This window comes from Acomys russatus, chromosome 11 (genome assembly GCF_903995435.1).
Source record: "Acomys russatus chromosome 11, mAcoRus1.1, whole genome shotgun sequence".
Lineage (NCBI taxonomy): Eukaryota > Metazoa > Chordata > Mammalia > Rodentia > Muridae > Acomys > Acomys russatus.
The window spans coordinates 17,542,486-17,564,000 of NC_067147.1; the positions used below are offsets into that span (position 1 = coordinate 17,542,486).

The 21,515-nt window shown below is 42.8% G+C and overlaps 1 protein-coding gene across 2 annotated transcripts in view; it reads left to right on the top strand.

Annotated features, from left to right (window-relative positions):
- Nucleotides 1–1,263: 1,263 nt before the first annotated feature.
- The window catches only part of Tfap2d (transcription factor AP-2 delta), a 58,973-nt gene continuing 38,721 nt past the window's right edge, over nt 1,264–21,515 (top strand). Inside the window, exons 1-5 of one of the 2 annotated variants that reach the window (XM_051152583.1) lie at nt 1,264–1,838; nt 2,999–3,496; nt 6,908–6,968; nt 14,855–15,020; nt 15,193–15,311. In XM_051152583.1, the coding sequence (XP_051008540.1) occupies nt 1,800–1,838; nt 2,999–3,496; nt 6,908–6,968; nt 14,855–15,020; nt 15,193–15,311 (883 nt within the window). In that variant the 5' untranslated portion in view covers nt 1,264–1,799. Of the gene's footprint in view, nt 1,839–2,882; nt 3,497–6,907; nt 6,969–14,854; nt 15,021–15,192; nt 15,312–21,515 lie in introns of those variants that run through there. The other variant, XM_051152582.1, reaches the window with a different exon arrangement.

The following is a 21,515-nucleotide window of genomic DNA, read 5'->3' on the forward strand; positions in this document are numbered from 1 at the left end:
ATTACACGATGGTGGAGGCTGGTAGGGTAGAGATAAGTCTACCTTGACGTGGGGAGCAAATATTGGCTGCTGATCCTGTGTGGAAGTGAGGCATCTCTGATCTCCATTTCTGACAATGCATTTTAATTCTTGTCATGTGCTTTTGTCCATTTGTATAGAGAGCCAAAAGCTCTGAGTGACAGCCCCAGCTACCCTGCAAGAGCATGCCCTAATAAACCCTCCCAAACCCCCAACCAGGAAAAAAAAAGCCACATGTCTGTTTGCCTGTGGCTTGTTATTAAGACACCTTCTCAGCTTAAACACTTAAAAGCTAACCCAATGAAATAGCAATTAAGACTGAATTACCCTGTCTATCTCTGAGATGAGCCATTGGGGCCAGGCGGCAAGGTTTTTTTTTTTTTCCTTGTATAGGCAAGTTTGCTAATAAAACCTTGCAAAGCCTCCATCTTTTGAGCTTGTAGCCATGATACACACACACACAAACACACACACACACACACACACACACACACACACACACACACCTTCAAAACACTAGATAATGAATGAAGTAAAATTCTAAAACTGTTGAAAAGTTGAGAAATCTGCCATGAAAATAGATGTGTGTGTGTGTGTGTGTGTGTGTGTGTGTGTGTGTTGTCTTCCTCCAGTGCCCTCTTTGTAAAATGTAATGTCTAAGTATTTAGGGGTTACTTAGTACCAGCTAAAGTACCAGCTTCCACTGTTGAATGCTCCACAGTCTCTACCTTCAAAAAGAAAAAGAAAAAGAAAAAGAAAGGAAAGGAAAGAAAGAAAACAAACAAATAAAAAGCAAAACAAAGATCACTGCTTACAAGGAAGCAAAAAATGGAAACCGTGAGCGAGGAGGAACACAGGCTAGATGAAGGAGTGAGAGACTTAAGTGTTCAGTGTCCTCACGCATCTTTATTCTTTTGCATTTTTCCAGTTGTCCTACTTCTTTGCGACAGAAACTTAGGACTGTCCATCACGGTTATTTATCTTAAAAACTGCTGAAAAAATGTTAGCCACCACCTGGTGTTGCCTTTCAAAAGGGAGAAAGAACCCAAATTCAATGTAAATATGAGAACAACAGTATCGTTTTTACTGGGAAGAAGGCAGACACCCCAACTGGGTAAGACTGATTCCAATGCCTGTTGGAAAAATCGGCTTTCAGGATCCAGGGAGTCTAACCAATGGGAGCAAATGCTCAGTCATGTAAAAGAAAGGTTTAATTAATATATATTTCTGTCTGTAACATGCACATGTTGGGGGTAGATTTCTATCTTCACAATAAAAATGTGCAAATGCTCTCAGCAGAGATGAGTCCCCACCTCAGTCGGTATAGGAAAGTACGATAAAGGTTGTGGAAAATGGATAAAAATGTTGAAAGAACCTCCAGTTCCTTATTAGGCGAAGATACAATATTTATTCCTTGTCTCATGGGATAAATCTCTTCTGCCTATTGTCCTCCCAGTTCTCAGTGCTGATGCTTAATTTTCAAAACTTCTATATTACCAAGGGACCTACGACATCAGCCAAAGAAATTCTCAGCAAGTACAAAATCTGTTCCAGGGAGCTGCTTTTGTGCAGAGGGAAAATTTTGTTCCTACAGGTTTTTAAGTGGGTACGAGGCAAGGAGCTATCTGATCCGGGCAAAACCATTGCAATTTAGATCTCTTTCTACAGAACATTTTTTTCCTTTAAAAAAAATTGGAAAATACAAGAAGTTTTGGATTTTTTTTTCCTGATTCTTTTTTTGGAGGGGGAAATTGCATCGTAAGCTTTTGGAGAAACCCAACATGTCAACTACCTTTCCCGGACTAGTCCACGATGCGGAGGTATTATTACTTTTTTTTTTTTTTTTTTTGTGAGCGCGCGCGCGTGAGTGTGTGAGTGTGTGTGAGTGTGTGAGTGTGTGGCGGCTGTGGTGGTGGCGGCGGTGGTGGCAGCTTCCCCTGCCTCTAATCTATATTGGACCGTTAAGTTTAATTATAATCTGGCTTTCGGGAGAAGTTAAGGAAGGGAAGGGGAGAAAGTTCGTTATGACATCTGTCGCCAGGGAGGGCAACTCTCCTCCACGTTAAGCGCCATTTGCCGTAATGAGAGAGAAACATAATCCTAACAATAAGGGGGTGAATGAGGAGAAATCTAGAGACACAGAAAGGATTCTCCGAAAAGCAAATAAAAAGGACTGAAGTGGAGTGGTAGGGTGGACGTGGGGGATGGGGAAGAAAACACTCCTTTTGAAAGGGGTTTATTCAAAGAATGGGACACAAGTGGCTTACGGAAGCAAACAAGTTGAACAATTTGCACAAACTGGAATTTTAATATATATGTGTATATATATACATTTATAGATGTGGACGATGGTATTTTTTGAGCAGCCCAGGCTGAACACCTCAGCATGGCCAGGCGGCATTTTGGTGCTTGGGTCCGGCTGGAGCAGCGAGGTGTTTCTTGGCGGTCTCTGTTTCTGGACTCTGCTAATTCCTGAAGCCCCCAGTCACCTGCAAACCTGACTTCAACACCTGGCTCCAGGCAAAAGTTGGGAAGGGAAAGGTGTGAGTGTGTGTGTGTGTGTGTGTGTGTGTGTGTGTGTGTGTGTGTGTGTGTGTGTGTGTGTGTGCACGCGCGCGCGAGTGTGCGTGTACATGTTTGTCTGTGTGTCTGTGTGTGTCTGTCTGTCTGACTGTTTGTCTGTGTGTGACTGTGTGTGCATGTGTGATGTCGCCCGCACCTATATAGGGTGGGGGATTTCCCCCCACCCCGTTTTCTCCACTGTGAAGACGAGGCCGCCCACCCCCAGTTCAACTGGCAGCGAAGTCAGCTTGGTGAAAGCGCTCACTGAGCCCGGCAGCTCTCGGGAGCTCAGCTCGCGCTCTCTCCTTCTAGGAGAGAGAGCCAGGGAAAAGTCCCGACTCTGGGCGAGTGGCGCCTTGGTTGCAAAATGACAAACCTCAAGTTTTTCTGCTCTCCCCTTTCCCCCTCTTCCTTCCAGATACGTCACGACGGATCAAACAGCTACCGCTTGATGCAGCTTGGCTGTCTGGAGTCCGTAGCCAATTCCACGGTTGCCTATTCCTCCTCCTCTCCTTTAACTTACTCCACCACCGGCACCGAATTTGCGACCCCCTACTTCTCCACTAACCACCAGTACACCCCGCTCCACCACCAGTCCTTCCATTACGAGTTCCAGCACAGCCACCCGGCGGTCACTCCCGACGCCTACTCTCTGAACTCGCTCCACCACTCACAACAGTACTACCAGCAGATTCACCACGGGGAGCCCACCGACTTTATTAACCTGCACAATGCGCGGGCTCTCAAGTCCTCCTGCCTGGACGAGCAGAGGCGGGAGCTGGGCTGCCTCGATGCCTACCGCCGCCACGACCTGTCCCTCATGAGCCATGGCTCACAGTATGGAATGCACCCAGATCAAAGACTCCTGCCAGGGCCCAGCCTGGGGCTGGCCGCCGCGGGAGCCGACGACTTGCAGGTAAATAAGCGTGCAGCGGATTTGTCTGCGCCCTCCCTCCCCTTGCTCTGCCCCTCCCGCTCTCCCGTTAATGCTCCGGTTGTAAGTCTCTCTCTCTCTCTCTCTCTCTCTCTCTCTCTCTCTCTCTCTCTCTCTCTCTCTCTCGCTCTCTCTCTCTCTCTCCTCCTCTCTCCTCATCTCTCTCTCTCTCTCTCTCTCTCTCTCTCTCTCACACACACACACACACACACACACACACACATTCACACCCAATTTAGGGAAAGTCATCAAATTACAGGAGGACTGTGCCCACTTAGTTCCTCTCATTGAATCAATAGCTGCAGCCCCTACCTGGGGCTACTCATCAGACATCTTTTGTGAATCTACATTTCTGTCCCTGAGAGAATAGGTTTGTGGGGGTCAATGGAGCTGGGTTTGAATAGAGGGTCTCAGAGCAAGACTCCTAAAAGCTGACAACCAATCAATTGTATCCTCAGTTTCCATAATTTGCAGGGTCCACTCTGAGATTTCCAGCTGGCCTAAACAGAACCTATAGGGGGAAATATCTATCGTGATGAGGAGGGGAGAGACGTTGTTTGTTCTCAGGAAATTGTCGGGGCAAGCTTGACCAAAAGTTTCCCAAACATATTAGACGGCTGTGTCAAGTAAGGAACCACAAATAAAAGGCTCAATTAAATAATCTGCACAACGCAAGTCGCCGGGTATAGGTGTGTTTCTCTCTGCCTGAGCATACCCGAGCCCTTAGCCCAGCAGGATGCCGTGACTCTTTATTCTTTCTCTTCAGATCATCCCATCTTACATAAGATGCAACTCATTATACTGTCAAAAATGAGTAAATAATGGAAGCAAGACAAAGAGATAAAAAGGGGGAAGGAGAAAGGGAAGAGAAGGAAGGAAGGAGAGAGGGTAGAAACAAAGTGAGACCCTTCACAGACCATCACTTAATCAAGTCTCCTACTTTCTTTAAACGTTTTCCACGTTCACTGCCAACAACCGAATTTCTAATTAAGTGATTCCATTGTCTTAGGTACATTTCAAATCAATAAACCCACAAAAGCCAAGAGTCACACTTGAACTTCCTTCTAGGGGAAAGTGCATCTCTGCCCATGGTGAGTCCTTCCTTTTTCTGCCTGCACAAAACCTGCCATCTCCACGCTCTGCACTGGAGTGGGAAGCTATTCCAAGAGCACAACTTGGAGACCGAAGAGCCCCTCTTGTTGCGCACAGAATATCTTTCCCCCTGCTGTACCCCTGAGCAAGAGATTAATTTTAAATTAAAGTGAAATCTCTTATAGTTACAACAAAGAGCCAGAACCACAAGATTCATGCACAAGAAAAAAAGATTTCACTCCTTAAACCTTGACTTTCTACACTTATGTTCACAAAATAATTTTATTCGCTTAGGGGCACTTTTTATATTTTTCACAAGGATCCCCTTCGGTCTCAGGAGGGGGCGAAATCTGCCATTCAATGCTTAGCTCAACTAAAACCTATTTACTCTTTTTAATAGCCACGTCTGCTGCTGATTTTTTTGTATCTGTACAAATTTTTTTTCTGTGCTAGGCACAAAGCTGGGCATTTTTCAAAAGAGAGGATTAGGACATTTGCAAGCACCAAACAAAGGCAGAATCCTGTGCAAAAGGACACCGTAGTTTATCCAATTTTCGACTTAGTGCCATTCAACTGGTCTTTATGCAATGTCATCTGACCAAACAACATGTTTTACTTATGAAGGGGGAAAGGTTTGTTAAGTGGAGACCAAGATATGTTTCTTCTAATAAACATCTTAACAGTGCGCCAAAGAGTGAGAGGAAACTAGTCGGCTTCCTTGGAGAGCTTGGTGTTCTTTACCTTTAACACATTAGATATCTTTAAAGTCTTTATTCCTACCTATTTCTTATATATTTATTATTTCTTTCATTTTTATTACTCACGTTGAAATAGTATTACTCATACTGAGGAAGGAAACACTAAAATATTAGATGAAAGAGTACGGTGTGCGATGTATGCATACACGGTCATAAAGACTTCTATATGTGTACATAAGTGCATGTATTGTAATATGTGTGAATACTAAGACATTTTTATAAATCTATAAAGTTATTCTACTCTTGTAGACGTACTTGGCAGAATGAGAAAAGAGAAAAAAAAACCATAGCTACATTTAAAACAAGAAGTGAGGAGGGAGTGTGTGGGGAAAACCTGTCTCTCTCCTTTTATTTCTTCCTTTTTAAAACATTCATCAGCATATGCCTCATTTCAAATGCAACAAATGTAAATATACTTTTCCCTGCACAGAATTTTAAGTGAAAGTCCAATGGTTTGGAGGGCGGTCTAAGTCTGCCTAACAGATGCAAACGGTCTTGTGGCTTCAGTTCCATCTTTGAGTCTCCTAAAAAGATTTGCTATGGCCAACAAAGGAAACTGTCACACCTTTTCCCATCACCGCTTTAATTTATGCTCAGTCTTCAAGTTTTTTTTTTCATATTGATTTGATAATCACTTTAAGGCAGAACATTTAAAATAAGAACGAGCTGGTGAGTAGGTTGAAAAGGGGGGTCTTACAGGCCTGCCTCAATATGGTGAAAATGGGGAGGCAAAAGGGAGCCAGGGCTGTAAAGGTTGTTTTGTAAAGTGGGTTTTTATTATGCACCGACTCTCTCCGCATTTACTTAACTCTTCACGGGCTGTTGGGTAGGTTAACACCCTTCAAGGCCTCTTTCACGTCCAATACCTCGTTTGTTTGTAAAGGAAAATGAGCTTTTAACACGTTTTGATTCTGAAGTGGGGGGGGAAAGACCGACACAGAGAGAAATTTTATTTTTCTTAATAAAGAACCAGCAAACCCTTTCCAGTTTTCCAGCTCAAATGCTCACTCAGCACCTTAGGAGCTTGAGGACCTATAGGTAGTGAACCTGAAGGTGTTTCCTCTATGAGGCCCATTTTGGATAGGATTATACAGTGTTCCTGCTTTGGGGAAAACCAGAATCCTTATAAGATGTTCCAATTCCTCCATGTGAAATACATCCTCTGACCCTCCAAAGAAACCCAGAACCCCACCCAGAAAGCAGTGAATGTGCCCTGCCTGTGTATATGCTGTGTTCCTTCTCTGGGACTCAAAGGGCTTCACAGCCTCTTATGCCCAAAGGAAAATATTAAGCTCTCTGAAGTGTTATATTGGGGAGGGGTATAAAATGCATACCTTAAGATGAATAGAACTCTTAGATTGTAGGGTTTTTTCCCTTAAATATTTTGCTTAAAATTCTGTTTGCCATTAAGCTTGTCCCAGCTCAGTGGTGCTTTCAATGGTCTCATGAGATGGGGGTCATGGATACGGTAGTTTGAAATACTTAACCCACATGGTTGTGCCTTTCATATCTGAATACTTGTATTTCTTTTTCTTTTGTGAAGGGGTCTGTGGAAGCCCAGTGTGGAATTGTTCTCAATGGCCAAGGGGGAGTGATAAGAAGAGGTGAGTAGGAACACTTTGACCCCAAACATTCCTTCCTAATCTGTTTCTTTGTTTTGAAGATCTGGGGAGAGTTGTAAACATCAGGTTCTTTGTCTGCTGATTAAGAGAAGAATTATGTTAGTCAATTATTCCAGGTCCATACAGGAAAATCTACATTTAAAAAACCTCCTTTCCTTTTATTGACACCTTAGTACTGGATGAGCCCCAAGACTTCTAGGAGCTACTTGCTACTCCTCATAGAATGACGACAGAATCAAAGTTAGGGACACAATTACTGGGATTAAAAAAAAGTTTCACACTTCTTTCCCTTCACCAATACCACGTCCTGGAGCAGGATTTCTGGTTTCTTTTAGACCTAATGTGCCAGCCACAGCCTGAGTGTTTGGGGTGATGGTGTTAGCTATGGGCCTTGAGGGATTCTGTGAAAGGCTATATCATTGAGGCTTTCCAGGAGGCTAATGAGTCACCAATATTGTAGCTGCCTTATTTTTTTTTGAAGCGTCCATAACATTTCTTTCTTTAAAGGAGGGTGGGAGGAGGAGGTAGTGTTAAGTGTACTGGGTAAAGCTTTCTTGTTCCCATCTGTTGAGGAAAACATCTGAATCCAGACTTACCCCTGGCATTGGAAAGGGGGGTGAGGCGAGAGAAGAGAGCTGTTGCATTCAGCTGAGGCACTGAAGGGGGCTGCATCTCAGATGTTCCATTTTGACAAAAGGTTTTGAACTATGACATTCACAGGGCCTCAAGGCAGTGCAGATTTTGCTGGCTTCCCTGCTTAACTGTACCCAGAGCCTCTGAAGTTTATTTTCCTAGCATGCCCAGTAACCCGAGGAACACATGAGGCAAGAGGGACCAGCTGTTATCCCAACTTCATACGAATTAATAAGACGTAGCCTATTCACCAAGACTAATTCCTGCTTCAGGGCCACAGTTGTCTCTAGTAACCAAACCGCTAAACTTCTGATGGTACCAAATAACCGTCCCTTAGTCTGTCTTTTCTTTCAAAGTTAGTGGGATGATGTGTGTGTGTGTGTGTGTGTGTGTGTGTGTGTGTGTGTGTGTGTGTGTAATATACTCTTCGAAAACGATGGGCTATTTTGTATTTAAATGCAGATTTCATGACCCAGTATCCACTTGAAACACTAAGAGAGAAAACAAAGGATATTTGGAACTTGGCTGCTCCAAATGTGTGGGCTTGCAAGTTATGTCAAATTTAGAAGAATTACTCGAATCTATTGTTTCACACTTTAGAGATTTCAAAGTTATTTTTTAGCATATGCATATCACTCCTTATAGGTATTTAAAGGTAATAACATTAAGCTTTCCAGCCAGGCTGGTATTCAGCAGTATTAAAATAGTATGAGAGAGAGAGAGAAGTTTCTGAACATTAAACTTAACTACCCATAACTTTTGGACAAGTAAAATAAAGACCGTGAAAGGGGGACTAGGTAAGTCTTTCTGAATGAGGTCTCTTGGGAAGGAAAAACACTAAAGGTGAGGCCATGCGCTCAGGGCGCACAGGCATGGTGGTGCTGAAGGACAGCGCCACTAATTAGGGAAGAAAGCCGGTTGCAACCAGAGCCCAGCTTTCTGCCGCGGTTTGTGCGTTCTGTTTCGCACTTACTAAAGTACCTCTCCCAACATTTGACTGTTGCATCCAAATGACTGTAGCGTAGCTGACAACAGGAGGAATTCCATGCTGAGCGCTGAAACTGTAGACGTCCTGAAATCAATAAAGTTCCAAGGGAGAGTAAGGAAACACCTCCCTTTCACCTGACCATCCAACAGGAGCTAAGCTTTGAGGTGCCTGAAAGATAGAAATGCACTCTTGCCTTATCACAACTACAGAAGTGAATTTCCTTGGGTGATGTTTGCTTGTTCTTGTACAATTCAGCACCTATTGTTTCACCTTTTAAAATCCTTCTCTTAGTATTGTTATTTTAAACCAAGAGTTGACTGTGGAGCAGAAAAATGTGGTTCCCAAGGGGAAAAAACTGGGACTTCAGAGTTACTCATCACATCAACAAAGTCTGTAGCCCCCACCTCTGAGTAATTCAGATCCACACCTGAGTATTTCTCTGTCTTTCCACACATCTTACAGGACAGGAGCAGTCTGGGCTCTGGAGAGAAGGGGGGCGGGGAGGCTGGTGCTTGACTCTGCAGCTATTAGTGTTCATAATTTCCAAATGAACAGCAAGGACTTTATATTTTGCCAGCCCTGGCTATTCCCCTAATGTCAAAATACTTAGATAACCCCTTTTCTTCATTGGCATGTTGCATATACCACAGAACTCCTAATATCATTAACTTGGGTCATCTCAGATTCATCAAAAATAGAACATTAAATTGTTAAGCTACCTTTTCCCGTCCCATCACTCCTATTGTGGAAATGTCTGTTTCTTTTTCCAATCTACACTTTACAGAACGGTCTCTCTTGAAGCACAAGTCTTTTTGTTCCCATTTTCTCTCTTTTATTAAGTTCTTGGATATATTTACAGTCTTGATAGTATCCAGCATTTACAAAATTAGGAAAAATATATTCCACTCCCCAAGATGCTCCCTCTCAAGGTCTGCCTTAAGATAAAAATACCTGCCTAGTGATCCTACCTGAGGTTGGTAGAAAAAAGCTAGTCTGGTTTACAGAAGGGTGGAGGGATAGCGAGTCATCAGTCCCTAAATTGTAAAGAACAAAATGTCATTTCTCTGACTCACGTTGTTAAGTGTCAGTTACATTTTTCCCCTTGTAAACGAAGTCCTGATGGCCAAAAGATAACATGGACAGACCAGGGAGGCAGCAGTGAGGTAATTACCACCTAGATAAAATATTTGCAGCCGCCTCGGAGGCCCAGCTCCCTGCGCGCTCACTCCCGGTTAATGGTGTGCGCGATTTTGCCCGCAGCTCCGCCACTCCGACCATCAGAACCAATAATCTTTACTTTACCCTGCATTCGTGTATCGATAGCTTCTTTCGCCTCGGGCGTTGGCTTTGATATGTTAATATTTCTGAGTAACAAATTCTGCAGAGATCATATTAATGTTGTTCGTACAGAGTGGAGCTTTGCCTTCGTTGAATATTCAGACAGTAGGTTTCAAAAGGCATCTCTCTCGAAGAAACGAGCCTTCTATTTACAGGAGCCGCCTAGGTTTTTAATCATTACAAGAAAGAAAGGAAGGAAGGAAGGAAGGAAGGAAGGAAGGAAGGAAGGAAGGAAGGAAAGAAGGAAAGAAGGAAGAAAGGGAGGAAGGAAGGAAAAGCCCACTCCTTTTTTCCTGGTGACTCTTCTGAGGCCTCCTCATGGCTCCTCCTCTTTGTCAGACACTGAATCCTTTTTATTTATCTCTGAGTATTTAAAAACAAAATGTTGATGACGACCACGATAATGAAACTAATCATAAGTGGATCCAGCATAGAATCACGACATGGGGTTCACTTGGATAAAGGGGTTCTAGCCTCCACACACGTGGTGTTGAAGATGAGAAGACTCAGACTTCTTGTGTGGGTGTGGAAAGGGACATTTTGGCCCTGATCTCTTTTGTGAAATCATGGCAAACTGGAGAGAGAGAGAGAGAGAGAGAGAGAGAGAGAGAGAGAGAGAGAGAGAGAAGAAGGAGGAGGAGGAGGTGGGGGGATGAAAAAAGTGTAGAGGGGCAGCGCCCTTGTTTCGCTTTGTGATCATCTTGCCTTGCAGCCCCAGGCTAATTTCCGAAGCTTAAATACCGCTGTAGCCTCTGGGCCACTCGGAGAGGGAACCCACCGGCCACTTGCAGTCAGGAGCGCTTTCCCGATTGCCCTTGGCTACACAAAATACAAACTACTTTGAATCAAAACATTTGGGGGGAATTAATATGACTTGAACTCTGCACGTTTTAAGGGAGCTGGAGTGTATCAGATCGCGGAGGTGACTGGCTAGCCAAGGCTGCGTTCATACTTCTGCGCAAACATTGTCCAATCTGATTTAATTCTTTTTCAAAATAAGTGTTTCTACAAATGCAGGTTTAGCTTCAACCTCCCTCCCTGTCTACCAATAATGGATAGGACAGAACTGACACTTCTTGTTTTCTTGTGCTCTTCCTCGCAAGGACATATATATGCCTTGCTTTAGTTTTCTAGGACTCTCCACTCCTGGGCCTTGGTTGGACCTTGGAATCACAGAGTCGTAGCTCCTTCTACAGCTTCCGGAAGGAGCAAAACAGAAAATGCATAGGTAGCTTAATATCATCTCCTTTCCTTTGTCAGCATCCCATCAGTAAGCACCTCTTGTATTTAAGCTGTCTCAAACTCGTCTGGCTGGTTCTTCCACCCTTGCTTGATGAAAATAGAGCGGGAGGTACACTGGAAACTTCATGTGCCACCATAAACGCTAAAATGCACATACTTGAGACTTGAAATTCAATCTCTTTTCTTTGACCCCCCAAAAAGCGTGGACCAAAGCATCTAGAAGCATAATCTGTTGGACAGCTCTTTTTCACGAGGAAGGAGGTGCGTTGCTTTTTATTTTATTTTATTTTTATACTCTGGAAAATCACCACACCATGATCCAAAGTTCCTCATGCTTTGGGGATTTAGAATTAATCCCTGAGCACACACCAAGACACACTGTGAGGCAGCAGCTAGCTATAGCATACCCTATTCCCTTTCTTTTGTTCTGCTGGGCAGTAGCGCTGGCTGTCTCGGGGAGGAAGCAGCAGCTACCGGCTGTAGCAACACCTGTAATAGCCCGTCCCTCCTTCCAAACAGCACAATTCGCTGCTGACACACCATCAAAGGCCTGGGTGATGGAAACTAAGCCTCCCCCACCCCTCTTTGCGTTTGACTACAATTAATATCTGCTGTCATAGGGGGAGGGGACTCCCGTGAGCCAGGGCAGAGAGCTGGTAAACGGAGAAAGGCTAAAGGGTGGTGACAGCAACAGCCCAGAAAGATCCTACTCCATCTATCGCACCTCGAGGAAATGAAACCGCAAAACAAACAGGCACAGGAAACTCTTGTAACTGCTTACACATTTTTAATGTGTCAAGGAAAAAAAAAGAGCGATCACTGGAGATGAAGAAGGGGAGGAAAAAGTCCCTACCGTTTGTATTTCTTTCATTTGAATTGTAAACATCTGTTTGGCTGTAAGGCGAACAGAACATATTTCACTCTTAAGATTTAGTCTAATTATGTCAACACCAACGTTTGGTGGAGTAGGGTGGTGGCTTTGAGAACTGGCACGCTGGGGTCTAGGGAACTGAAACAGGCCAGGAAGTATTGATCACACCTGCGAGGCACTATGGGGCCTCTTGGCACAGCTGGGAGTGTTCTTGAGGGTGGGTGGAGCCTCAGAAACTTCCCGGAGACAACCCCTGCTGTTCACTGCTCTACATGCCTGAGGTGAGAAGAGATTTTTACCGGTTGGCTTTCCATTAAGTTGCGGTGCAAACTCGGTAAAATGAGTATCCAGCGTCTTCTGATGTGGTAGCTGCTCAGCACAGAGTTGGTATTGATACCATTATTCAGCCTGCTGAGTATGCATCTGTCCACTTCCTGTAACACCTAACCAGCTAGAGGGAAGAAAGGAGTAGAATGGGTGTGAACACCTTCCGTTTTTTGAATAGACAGATTAAAAAAGAAAAAATTGCTCTCCATGCTGGTTCTTACTGGTTATCAGTGTTTTTTTTTTTTTTTTTTTTTTTTTTTTTTTTTTTTTTTGGGTGGTTGTTGTTTTGTTTTGTTTCACCAACCCTTGGTCTGAAGGCAGCAAGACAGATTCCCCAGACTAACCAAGAGAAGTGCTGCTCTGGTCTTCTTCAGGCTATTCAGAATCTATCAGAGTTTGAAGGACAGTCTAAACCCATGTCATTCTGTGTCAGGTGTGGTCCTAACTATGGGATTTGGGGATTTTTTTTCCTGTTATTTTGCAAGAATTGTATCTTTTATTAAAAAAAAAAAAAAAAAAGGAAACAAATAAGCAGCAGCAACAACAAGACCCAGGTCTTAGACGAGTGATCTTGAGATAATTCTTGGCTGCTTTACATAGTTACTCATTAGAATCTACAGATTCACAAGAAATAGGTCTCTCCTAATTTATGAGCACTGGCCTCCATAGAAATATTGCTTCTCTATGTATTATTTTCTCTATGTACATTGCTTGTGTATGGAAAGGAGAGAACTCTTTAGAAGTTCTACATGACCTTTCTGACTCTGTCACTGAAGTCATCCCCAACTGGAACGCTGAAGAGCAAATGAGTATTACCCGACATCTGTAAGAGCTGAGGGGCCTCAGATGCACCGTGAGAGCCTCATTTGGGGAACACAGAATAGCTACTGTGTTGCGATGGCTTGGCAAGGTCCATTTCTGGAGTTCTCATCATCACTGTAGGTAGTCTCCTTTCCCTTAGGTTCTGTCATGTCACTATCTTCCTTACCAATGCAAAACCCTGGTTATCATGACTTTATCTTATCTCTGTGCTCCTGAAAAATAACCCACTGGGAAGAAAGAGATCAGGTTCCCTGAGTTGATGTAAACTCTACAAGCTGCCCAGTCTTTAGCCAGAATAAGAGAGTTCCCCAAGGCTCCAACGATACCACGTATCAAAGCAACAGAAATTCCCTTTAAAGATTCCGTGACACAAAAAAATAAAAGAGCTTAGGTTGATATATAATCCTGAATACAAAATAAATCCTTGAGGCAATTTGTGTGTGCATAAAGGATATTCATAATGTGCAGCCTGTTAACCTACCTAATACATGCCTATTTTAAGCATAAACCAGAAATCCTACCTAGATGGAGGATTGAAACCACTCAAGACCTTCAGAGTTCACAGATGACTCGGTAGCCTACCCAAAGGATGCCCTGGGAACAACTTGCTTTCAATTAAGCCAAAGGGTGATAGAGTTTGAATGCCCTCAGAGGTCTTAGAGCATACAAAGGAAGCCTTATCTCCTAAGATCATAGGCCCATCATCTAGCAGGGTGGGATTTTGCCGGGGACTTTGCAGTGAGTTAGCAAATGGGATTAAGAAGCTATGGCCAATGATGCTCACCTGTGAGTCTTGAGGTCTGTTTTCTTCGGTAGGAGCTGCCTTAGGCTAGAGAATGGAATGTGTTGCTTCTGCAGGAGTGTAAGGCTCAAGAAGCTCTGTAGAACTTGGAGATAAAAAAAAAATCTCCTGCTCCAGGAACTCCATCATGGTAAAACTGCTTTGGTGATCCTATCCTTAACGGTTACTATTGCCCTGGACCTTAATAGTAATGATGTAATGATTTAGCAATCATTGTACCAATAATATGAGTCATATTTAACACAAGCTAACATTGGGTCTTTCTTACACTGTGTTTACCTATCAATGCTGACAATGCAGATTGAAGTATGATGCACAGATCTGACTGTATTGTCACTTACATAGATTGGAAATTTCTGGCAATGGGCACGTGATTTTTTTTTTTTTAGTGTACATAGAGATTACTGACTTTAGCTGGTGGAATGGTTGAGGAAAGGAAGAAGGTAATTTGCAAACAGTTTGAAAACAGAAAAGCATGCACAAAAGTGTCTATCCATCCCGTATATGAGCGCAGTAGCATGGAATTATGAACAAGTAGCAACTTCTTTTCTGAGATTTACTCTTGATTTGCGGGGGGCATTAATGTGTTCCTTGATTTAAAAATGTACAAATTAACACTGTAGGGGAAGCTTATGCTTTTTCTAGAATGCACTAATTTTGTCTGGAATTCCAATGGTACACAGAGATTCATTTTCTACCTAAATCCTAATTGGTACTGGGAGGGATATTTTCTGACTAGCCTAAAATAAGTGGTAGATAAACACAGCTGTTGCCGTGCATACACCGGACGTTCACAATGCTGTACTCTTTAACTATTACTAATATATACATTTTTCCCTCCCAAGGTGGCACCTGTGTGGTCAACCCCACAGACTTGTTTTGCTCAGTTCCTGGTCGCTTGTCCCTTCTCAGTTCTACTTCCAAATACAAGGTGACCATTGCAGAGGTAAAGCGGCGTCTCTCACCACCTGAGTGCCTCAATGCTTCACTCCTGGGAGGCATTCTAAGGAGGTAAGCTGGAGTCCAGTCCTGCCACTGCGTCTCTGATAACTGTGCCAACATCATTCACGGGTCCTCTGTCTTTTTATCTTCTATCCACTGTGGTGTCCCCCATGAGGTCAAGCCTCATAATCTCTTCTACATGTTATATACCCAAACTAAATTTTTATGTGATTTTGGACAGAGCAAAATCCAAGAATGGTGGTCGCTGCCTGAGAGAGAAACTGGATAGGCTTGGCCTAAACCTGCCAGCGGGAAGACGGAAAGCGGCCAATGTCACCCTCCTCACTTCTTTAGTGGAAGGTATGACATTCATGATCCTCTAGGAAATAATGAAACACTGGCTTCGGTCCTACTCTGAGCCTTGGTTGATTTTACTGTAGTTCTGTTAATGGTGATATTTAATGGTTGTGAGAGAATTTCATAATTATTTTTTTGAGAAGGATTAACTTTGTCTTGGTAGAAAATATAGCTAATTCATGGGCTGCCAATGGACTTACTGATCTTGCTGATCATAGGAAGAAGGAAGACAGCAATGGGAGATGCCTGGTCCTTCTCCAAGTACTCCTCAGATAGCAGCAGCAAAGATCTGGCCATGGTCTTCTCAGCTTATCATTAGCTTAGAGTATCCACTGTAACTGAGCACAACATCTACAGGTAAACAACTTTGTGAGGTTGATCATGTTACTGGGCCTGAAGGCACATTGCATCAACCATAGACACGTTGACAGGGTCTCACTATGTAGCTCTAGCTCACCTGGAATTCATAGAGAACTTCCTGCATCTGACTCCCAAAAGTGGGGATTAAAGGTTTGGGTCACCACACCCAGAAGCTTGTAGACATTCTTAAAGCATATTGCTGTTCATGCCTCTGAGGGGGTAAACTGAGTCAGACAGAGTTTGAGATTGAGAAGTTGTACATACAAGGAGGTGGAAACGCACTGCTAAGAGTTCCGTTTCCTCTCATTTTTTTTTTCTTTTCTTCTTCTGAAAGGACTAAGCAGCACATTTTCATGAAGTTGTTTTCTAAGGAGCAGCTTTGTGAGGTTTTGGATACCATACCAGAAGAAAAGTTCTTCAAAAGCCCAGAATACTATTGTTTTAAATATAAGTGGTGGAGGCCTTACTTTTCTTGCCAAGTGTTTTAAGAACATACCTGTGAGACATTTGCTGCCTCCCTTGGCTTGTGTACTTAATGCTGTGGTGAGTGAAAAGCATAACTTATCACATTGATTTTTCCAATGTTGTGGTGTAGAGCATATATTCGTGTAACATTAGGAATTTCTGTGATCTTAGCAAGATATTGGACACACAACAGTAATTTAGCATAGGGGAGACTAGTAGGAACCCAGTTTGGGCTACATAATAAACTCCAGTGTACCTTTGGTTACAGAGCAAAATACTTTTTAACAAAACAAACAAAGAAAACTGAAAGAAAAGTATATTGGCTGTATTCTTAATATTTGTCTTAGCAAAAATAGCTTTGTTGATTCTTTGTTTTTGTTTGGTTAGTTGGTTTTGGTTTGCTTTGTTTCGGTGTTTTGAGACAAGGAAACAAGGTCTCACTATTTAAGAAACATTAGCCTGAAACTCACATTAATTTGCCTGCTTCAACATCCTGGATGATAGGATTATAAGTATCCATCAGCAAGCTCAGCTTCATTACACTTACCTTTGCCTCCTGCCCTAACAGTAGCAACAACAACCATACAAATAAGATTTCGGCAGCAAACATTTCAACGTAATCAAACTTACTCTTAGAGGGTGGTCATCGCTGACCATGAATCTGAACTCTGAAGTGGTCAAAATCCAGGCGTTTTAAATTCTAACATGGTACTTATAAGTTTGGGGATTCTGAATTAGTTTGTGTTTGGAATTTCACGTTATAGATGTTCAGCTAGTAATTCCATGCAAATATTTTTAAATCTGGAAAGGAGCTTCAAAATACAAAACACTCTGGGGCTGAGCATTGTGGGTAAAGGATAGTTGGCCTATACTATGTTCTGATTTTTGCTTTGTGTTTGCTGCTGCTGTAAGCTGATCTATCTTAGAGACATGTTGCTTATTATACACATATATGTTCTGGCAAGAGTAGAGCAAGGTTAAACAAAAACAAAAACAAAAAAATGAACAAAAAGAGATGAAGTAATTACTGACTAAAATGGAGATATCTCCTTGCTCATTTTAAGTAAAAATGTTTTTCTTAATTAATTAATTAATTAATTAATATAGGCATTCTCTATGTAGCCCTAGCTCTTCTGACTTGCACTGTAGACCAGGCTGGCCTCAAACTCAGAGATCTGCCTACCCCTGCCTCCTGAGTGTCGGGAATAAAGGCATGTACCCCACCACAGGGCTTGGTTGTTGTTTTTCAAAGGAGAAAACACTTAGATGTAATAGCACAGATTTAAGAATCACATAACTGATAGAGTTAAGAGTAATTCATTTTCCAGCCAGAATTCTCAAGCTCTTTTCTTACCTTAAAATTGTCTATTTGCTTTGCCGTTTACTAACAAGATTTATTTTATTTACTGTATATGAGTGCATTTCCTGAATGTTTACCTATGTACTGTGTGTGCATTTGGCACCTGGTGAGATTATAGAGAGGCATTGCGTTCCCTGAGACTGGAGGTACAGACAGTCATATGTCACCATCAAGAGTGCTAAGAATCAAACTTGAGGTCTGCACAACAGCCAGTTCTCTCAACTGTTAATCCACCTCTTCAGGCCCTCTGTCAGCTTTCTTCTCAACTTTTAATTTTGTGGAAAAGATTATGATATTTCTTCGCATTGTTTAGTCATATCTTTCCTTTATCGCCGGGATTTTCTGTTACCCATGCATACATCTTCGTTACCTAGCCACTTGGATTCTTTAAAATATCTCTTAAGATTATGCCAGGAAGTCTTTCTGTTGGTGGTTTTGTTTTTGTTTTTCGAGATAGAGTTTCTCCGTGTAGCCTTGGCTCTCCTGCACTCATTTTTTAGACCACGCTAGCTTTGAATTCACAGAGATCCTCCTGCCTCTGTCTCCCCAAGTGCTGGGGTTACAGGCGTGCATCGCCATGCGCTGTTTATGCCTGGAACTCTTACAGCCAGCCAGCAGTTGAGATGTGTTCATAGTTATTCAAACATCTTGTTCCATTTCACCCATACCTCTGTATCTATGTAGCTTTAAATACATGCCTAGGGATTAAAATACATCTTTTAGCATCTCTGTGATGAACCTTTTGTCTTCATTTCTACTTCTTATTCATGCTGCTATAAAATTTCATTTGTCCCCTTCAGTTTTTGGAGTATAACAAAGAAATTATCTTCTGGAACTTATAATGATTTAAAGCTTTTTTATCTAGTGGGCATGTCTTCTAGCTCTAGAAAACATTCAAAGCACTTAGGCACAATATTACTGTTGTATTCTGACCCTCTTACTCTGTGCTCATTACCTGTGTACTGGGAACTTCAGAAGCTTTGCCCCCTGAAGTTCAGTCTACTGCAGACTTTTCAGAGCTAGCTGTCCAAATGTACAGAAGGAGTCCGTGATTTAGTCACTGCTGTCCATCACCTTTTTCTTACCTGCAGTTTCCTACAGTCATCAGCATTTAGCCTGGGAGAGATGTTCTGTTCACCAGACTGGAACGCTTTATGGATCAGTCTTGCTACTTCTGCAAAACCTCACATAGCTTTGTCAGGCAACCTCAGGGGTTCCAATACACTGCTCATTTAAGCTGTTTGGTATAAATGCCTAAAATAGCTGTGGGGAAGGAGGCCAAATTCTCATTTTTACCTTTTCCTCCTCCTCCTCCCCCTCCTCCTCATCTTTCTGTCCTCCCACCTCTCAACACAGTGTGGAAGATCAGCAAAAGAAATGTTTCATTTCCAAAGACTGTACATGACTCCCTTTCAGTCTCTGTTAAATGGAACCCCCTGTTACTGTTGCGGACTTCTTCAGCTTCAATTCTGTAAATTTCCAGACCTATTCTATGTTTCCTACTTTTAATGGGAAGCAGTGTTCCACCTGCAAAATCTGTTAACCCTTAGCAGTCAGTCTTTGGCCTTCTAAGAATATATCATTTTGAAAACTAGTATTGACGTTGGAACGGTTAGTTAACCCTGACTCAGCTCCATTTTCCCCACTTATAAACAAAGACTGCAGCATCTGTGATAACTAGGGGAATTCTAGCTCTTATGCCTGATGTTGCCCCTGGGTGTTCAGCAGCTCTCCTTTTCCTGGCCACAGTGACATACTCCTCATTAGTCAGTCTCCTTCCTGTCACAGTCTCATCAGGGACCAAGAAGCCAGAGTTCTTTTCTGCCTGGAATGGTGCACATCTCTAGGTCCTAAGAGTCTGGTTAATAGAGTCTGAAAATCAGAGTAAAGGAAGAGAACCCACCATCTCAGTCCTTCTGCTAGTCATCGCTGCTAAACTTGTGAAAATCTTCTACTTGGTCATGCCTGAGAATAGGGGTAAGCTCAGGCTGTGCTAAAAACCATTGTTTCTCACTCTTTCTGAGCAGAGGTTTCATGAGTATAACTCAAGAATATATGAAGAAAAGAGCCAAGTGACCAAGGTTGGTAACATGGCTGAGCAGGTAGAGGGGCCTGCCATCAAATTTGATCATGACCTAAATTTGATATCCTGGCTTTCAGAGAGATGCTGCAGCTCGTGCACCCCTACCCCTCTCACACAAAGTAAAAATGCTTAATATAATAAAATTTCTATACTCAGAATATACTCTCAAAAAGACAGTGTTTTGGTAGTCTAACACCATATTTATCCAACACCGTATGATATGGGGTTTTGTAAAATTAATGGCATTAACATCGCTTAAGCACCTCACACCAGGGTGGCACAGAAGCACTTCAAGATAATTAATTATTCCACTGTAGTTTTTGTTCATCTAAGTAAGCCTCAGAAAGAGTTAAAGACGTGGCTCCTGGGATGGATAAGCCTGTGTGACCTTACCTATCACCTCCTACAGGGAGGCACATCAGTTACCATAAGTGTTCTTAGGAAGAAACATCAGTCAGTCACAGCATCTTACTCATGAGCTTGTCGTGAAGACTCACTGCAGTACCTGCAAGCCCTGAGCACGAGGAGCAGCCCAAGCAAGACAACTGGAGCCAAGAGACTAACTGCTCTGTATACGATTATACAGTTGGAAACCACAGGGATAAGTGTCCAGCTCCTCAGCTTTGCAAACCAAAAGTTTACTGTCGGTGTTGATTTGATTTTGGGTCATGGCGAGCTGCCACAAACTTGATTTGGGGGGGGGGGTCAAGACAGGGTTTCCCTGTATAGCCCTGGCTATCCTGGATCCGCTTTTGCATAGCAGGCTGGCCTCAAACTCGAGCTGCCTTTCTCTGCCTCCTGAGTGCTGGGATTAAAGGCATGCATGACCTCGCCCTGCACAAACTTGGTCCTTAACTTGAATTACAGAACAGGCTAGAGCTGCAGTCTATTTTTACCTTGTATACTGGCCCTGTCATCCCTGTGAACTCTATGTAGGCATTTCCACCTCTCTTTTGCCTATCACTAACTATAAGCTTGTAAAAGCTTGATAAATCTTCTGCCACTTAATTCCTCCAGGTGAGAATGGCATTAATGTTGACTTGTTCTTCTAATTTGTAGCAATCAACGGCATTATTTAAAAGTTACTGGCAAAGTTAACAAAACTCTTCTACTCAAAGCATAATAAAACCGTATCTTTTTTTTATTAATTTATTCATATTACATCTCAGTTGTTAGCCCATCCCTTGTATCCTCCCATTCCTCCCTCCCTCCCGCTTACCCCCCCATTCTCCTCTCCTATGTCTGTGACTGAGGGGGACCTCCTTCCCCTGTATATGATCATAGGGTATCGAGTCTCTTCTTGGTGACCTATTATCCTTCCTCTGAGTGCCACCAGGCGTCCCCATCCAAGAGACATGGTCAAATACGGGACGCCAGAGTTTGTGTGAAAGTCAGATCTCCTTCTCCACTTAACAGTGGAGAATGTCCTGTCCATCGGCTTGTCTGGGTAGGGGTTCGAAGTTTACTGCCTATATTTTCCTTGGCTGGTGCCATAGTTTGAGGAGGACCCCAGGGTCCAGACCCGCCTGTAGTTTTCCAGGACCCTCTGGATCCTTCTATTTCCTCATTCTCCCAGGCTTCTCACACCTAAAGTCTCCATAGGATGTCCTCCCTTCTGACCCACTTTCCTGGTAGGTAAAGTTTTCCATGGGGATGTACCCCTTGGACTAGTGTCTCGATATAAGTGAGTATACACCATTTAACTCTTTTTGCTTCTGGGTGAACTCACTCATGATAATTTCTAGTTCAATCCATTTGTCCACAAATTTTGGGAATTCCTTGTTTTTAATAGCTGAGTAGTATTCCACTGTGTAAATGTACCACAGTTTCTTTATCCATTCTTCTACTGAGGGACACGTACGCTGTTTCCATGTTCTGGCTATTATGAATAAGGCAGCTATGAACATGGTTGAGCATATGTCCCTGTTGCGTGGTAGTG